The sequence below is a fragment of the Ammodytes marinus genome, assembly GCF_949987685.1.
Source record: "Ammodytes marinus genome assembly, chromosome: 22".
In the NCBI taxonomy this organism is placed as follows: domain Eukaryota; kingdom Metazoa; phylum Chordata; class Actinopteri; order Uranoscopiformes; family Ammodytidae; genus Ammodytes; species Ammodytes marinus.
Genome location: NC_137226.1, coordinates 1,402,793 through 1,407,792, shown reverse-complemented (window position 1 = coordinate 1,407,792; position 5,000 = coordinate 1,402,793). Strand labels below are relative to the sequence as shown.

Sequence of the window (5,000 nt, the reverse complement as noted above, 5' to 3'; positions counted from 1 at the left end):
GGGAGACCTGTTTTCCTTTCCCACGTTACCATTCACACACACATTCACACACCGATAGCAGGCTAACTATCGACATTCACACGAGGCAAGGTGGGTGAAGTGTCTTGCCCAAGGACACAACAACTATGACACTGGTGGTAGGGCCGGGGATCGAACCTCCAACCCTTTGATCATCGGCCGACCCGCTCTACCAACTGAGACACAGTCGCCCAGTTGGTTAAAACTTCTCCTCATGATCCGCTACCTGTCCGTACTGTGTGTGCGCTGAAAAGAAATCTGGTGTTAATACACACAAAGCCTAAGCTCGTATTTAAACAAAAAGGGGCCCATTGTAGCTATAGCAACATGCCCGTTTACAGAGCCTAGGCTGTGTATTAACACTGGATTGTTTTTTCAGCACACACACACACATACAGACAGGTAGCGGATCATGAGGAGATATTCACTGATTTTGACAAAAAGAGATTTTGACAACAAGCGTTCTCCAGAATCACTGACTCCAAATTAAAATGACTGCAGGTGTGTGTGTGTGTGTGTGTGTGTGTGTGAGTGTGTGAGAGTATGCGTGTGTGTGTGTGTGTGTGTGTGTGCGTGTGTGTGTGTGTGTGAGAGAGTATGCGTGTGTGTGTTTGTGTGTGTGTGTGTGTGTGTGTGTGTTATTGCGTCTCTCAGTGATTTCAAACCGCTGATCATTGTAGTTTTTTTATTGAACAAACAAACAGGAAATAGAGCATTCGTTTCGGGACTAATTTTAGCGTTGGATGAATACTGTAGTGAGTATTTGGGGCAGTAGGACATTGAATAGACTCGAGTCAGAATAAACTGTGTGTGTGTGTGTGTGTGTGCGTGTGTGTGTGTGCGCGTGTGTGTGTGTGCATGTGTGTGTGTGTGTGTGTTCATGGTTATAAAATAGCATGTTACATATTTTTTTATGGAGCACTGAGAAAGACCAGGCTGTGAAACTAGTTGGTGGACATTTTTAGTGTTGACAAAATGTGTCCACTTGCATATGGAAACACACCAAGACAGTTCGTCTGGCTGATAGGTGTGTGTGTGTGTGTGTGTGTGTGTGTGTGTGTGTGTGTGTGTGTGTGTGTGTGTGTGTGTGTGTGTGTGTGTGTGTGTGTGTGTGTGTGTGTGTGTGTGTGTGTGTGTGTGTGTGTACTTGTACTACTATTTTTGTGAGAAGTATTTGGAGTTTTATGCCTTATTAGGAGGGATAACATTTAGTCAAGTTAGTTAAAGGCCTTTAAAGGGCTGTTTGAGAGTTAACACTAGTTTTAAGGTTCATGTATGAATTAGGTTTATGTCAGGGTTAGTGTGTGTGTGTGTGTGTGTGTGTGTGTGTGTGTGTGTGTGTGTGTGTGTGTGTGTGTGTGTGTGTGTGTGTGTGTGTGTGTGTGTGTGTGTGTGTGTGTGTGTGTGTGTGTGTGTGTTGCTGATGGAAAGCCAGAGTGCTGAGTGTCAAAGAGTGTCAGCAGTGAAAACCACAGAGCTTCATTTCAGGGAAACAACTCACTGTTAGTCACACACACACACACACACGCACACACACACACACACACACACACACACACACACACACACAGGTATCTTCCCACCAGTCTTGTGGAAATATTCGCTGTAGTAGTTTTACTCTTCTTTGTAAAATTTGCAAGTTTGCTAAAAAAAACATAAGATCAAGAAAGTACCTTCAAGTAAAAGTATGTTCGCTGCAGAATGCCACACTACAGAACGATCTCTATTAAAGGTGCAGTCAGTGATTCTGGAGAACGCTTGTTGTCAAAATCCCTTTTTGGTCAAAATCATTGAATATCTCCCCATGATCCGCTACCTGTCTGTACTGTGTGTGTGCACTGAACCAAAAAAATCCAGAGTTAATACACAGCCTAGGCTCTGTAAATGGGCATGTTACTAGCTACTGTGGGCGCCCTTTGTTTACAGACCAGTTTACAGTCCCTAGGCTGTGTATTAACACTGGGTTTATTTGAGATATTCACTGATTTTGACAACAAGCGTTCTCCAGAATCACCTTTGATGGTTGAATGCACGTTTAAATGGTAAATGGTAAATGGACTTGACTTATATAGCGCTTTCTAGCCGATTTTCTCAGCCCCAAAGCGCTTTACATTTCTTACCACATTCACCCATTCATACACACACTCATACACCGATGGTAGAAGCTGCCATGCAAGGCGCTCTCTGAACCATCGGGAGCAATTTGGGGTTCAGTGTCTTGCTCAGGGACACTTCGACATGTGGCGGGGAGACGGGGGATCGAACCTCCGACCCTGCACTCCAGAGGCGATCTCTCTAACCACTTCGCCACTGCCGCCCGTTTAGTATACATTATTTAGTATACATTATTTAGTATACATTATTTAGTATACATTATTTAGTATACATTATTTAGTATACATTGTTTAGTATACATTATTTAGTATACATTATTTAGTATACATTATTTTCAAAATTAAAAAGCTTTTTAGTGGTTGACTTGTGTTGAAACTGAACCCACAGCAAAGAATCATCAATGAACCAATACTGCACGGTATGTTAAAGGTGCACTAAGGTATATTCCTTCTCATAACTGAATAAACAAACTTTCCTCACAGGGAAAATGTAGATCCCTGGAACACTGTTTGAAGTTAGAAAGCTTCCTGAAAAGTTACTGTTTCACTGTTGTTGTTGTTTACAGCAGCAAGGCCCACAGTTTGGTTTACAAACATATTCTAGTCTTATACGTTTGGTTCCAGGTTCCTCAAAATAATTTAGTTTTATGATGATAGAATTATTCAATACTAAGAATTACATGTAGAGAAAATATGTTTAGTAAACTAACTGCAGGCTCTGTGAATGTAAACAAATCCTCCTCCTCTGAAACTACACAGTGCACCTTTAATTGTACGTTATTCATTCTTAATAAAGACATTAAAGTGAGTCAGAGTTCAAGTGAATGTGTGGGCGGCTTGCCACTGGCGACCGGTTAACTTTCCGAGTGTGTGGTGAGCTCGGTTTCACAGTTGATGTAAGTTCAGGTGTGTGTGCGTGTGTGTGTGTGTGTGTGCGTGTGTGTGTGTGTGTGTGTGTGTGTGTGTGTGTGTGTGTGTGTGTGTGTGTGTGTGTGTGTGTGTGTGTGTGTGTGTGTGTGTGTGTGTGTGTGTGTGTGTGTGTGTGTGTGTGTGTGTGTGTGTGTGTGTGTGTGTGTGTGTGAAATGCAAAAGTCTTAATAGACTTACGGCTAGCTGAGGTTTGCGACGTTAGCTTTGATGCGTTTAGGAAAGGGGGGGTTTATACAGGGAATGGATGGGGTCAGGTCAGGGTTACTGTTAGGTTTACCAGAAACACACACACACACGCACACGCACACACACACACACACACACACACACACACACACACACACAATCAACAGTTCACCACAAGATGATTGAATGATTTGCCTTCAAGTTTCTTTTTTTAAATAAACATTTTCTTATAGCCCAGATTGTCTTGAAAAAAATAATGTTCATAGCTTGACTGTGCATTGCAGGCTCAGTCCTCTTCACAGCAGACCCGGGTTAGAATCCAGCCCGGGTCGTTCTCTGCATGTCATTCCCCTCTCTGTCTGTCTGTCCTCTTCCCAGCAGACCCGGGTTAGAATCCAGCCCGGGTCGTTCTCTGCATGTCATTCCCCTCTCTGACACATTTCATCTCTGTCTCTACAAGCTGTCTAATAAAGTAAAAATGCTAAAAAATAATAACAATGAAAAAAATAAAAGGTTGATTGTTTTTAGGTGCAGGAGTTGCAACCTATAACTTTTATCATATCTCCTCTTGAAAGCCAGTGTTAATACACAGCCTAGGCTCTGTAAACGGTCATGTTGCTAGCTTCGGTGGGCTCCTTTGTTTACACCAGTTTACAGAGCCTAGGCTGCGTATTAACATGCTAACGTGTGTGTAGGTGCACCAGTTTACAGAGCCTAGGCTGCGTATTAACATGCTAACGTGCTAACGTGTGTGTGTAGGTCCATCAGTTTACAGAGCCTAGGCTGCGTATTAACATGCTAACATGCTAACGTGTGTGTAGGTCCATCAGTTTACAGAGCCTACGCTGCGTATTAACATGCTAACGTGCTAACGTGTGTGTAGGTGCACCAGTTTACAGAGCCTAGGCTGTGTATTAACATGCTAACGTGCTAACGTGTGTGTAGGTGCAGACCAGTTTACAGAGCCTAGGCTGCGTATTAACATGCTAACGTGTGTGTAGGTGCACCAGTTTACAGAGCCTAGGCTGTGTATTAACATGCTAACGTGTGTGTAGGTGCACCAGTTTACAGAGCCTAGGCTGCGTATTAACATGCTAACATGCTAACGTGTGTGTAGGTGCAGACCAGTTTACAGAGCCTAGGCTGTGTATTAAAATGCTAACGTGCTAACGTGTGTGTAGGTGCACCAGTTTACAGAGCCTAGGCTGCGTATTAACATGCTAACATGCTAACGTGTGTGTAGGTGCAGGAGTTGAGGCAGAAAGCGTTGATGTACCGGCAGAGAGCCTGGGGGGCAAACTTCTCCAGAGACCACCTGAACCAGCTGCGGTCTGAACACAATGTGCTCTGGGAGGAGACAGACACAGGCACAGACAGAGGCACAGACAGAGGCACAGACAGAGGCACAGACACACACACTCCACACACACCCTCTGGCCCAATGAACCATGAGACACACAGCCCTGTGGAGCCCCTGGAACTACACAGGTGAGGAAAAACCGGTCTAAGCTTGTTTGTTTTTTCATAATATTTTTCTTTATTAGTATTTTCTTAGTTTATATGAAGAGAAACACACCGCCACGGGCCTTTCCAAGCTTGTTTAGTTTTTCACAATAATTAATTTTTTCTCTGATTTTTTTATTTTGTAAGTAGGCTAAATTAAAGTGAAAACACAAATATTTTACTTCTTTACTATGAGTAAGAATGGGCAATAATGAGTTTGGTTTCTAGTCTTTCCAGTAAGCGGTCGTC

The 5,000-nt window shown here is 43.2% G+C and overlaps 1 protein-coding gene across 1 annotated transcript in view; it reads left to right on the top strand.

Annotated features, from left to right (window-relative positions):
* Window positions 1–5,000, top strand: part of mdm1 (Mdm1 nuclear protein) — a 19,531-nt gene that overhangs the window by 9,693 nt on the left and 4,838 nt on the right. The window contains exons 10-11 of the mRNA XM_080051286.1: window positions 4,492–4,736; window positions 4,980–5,000. The exon at window positions 4,980–5,000 is cut by the window's right edge and continues 108 nt beyond it. Coding sequence (XP_079907412.1) covers window positions 4,492–4,736; window positions 4,980–5,000 — 266 coding nt within the window. The remainder of the gene's footprint in view (window positions 1–4,491; window positions 4,737–4,979) is intronic.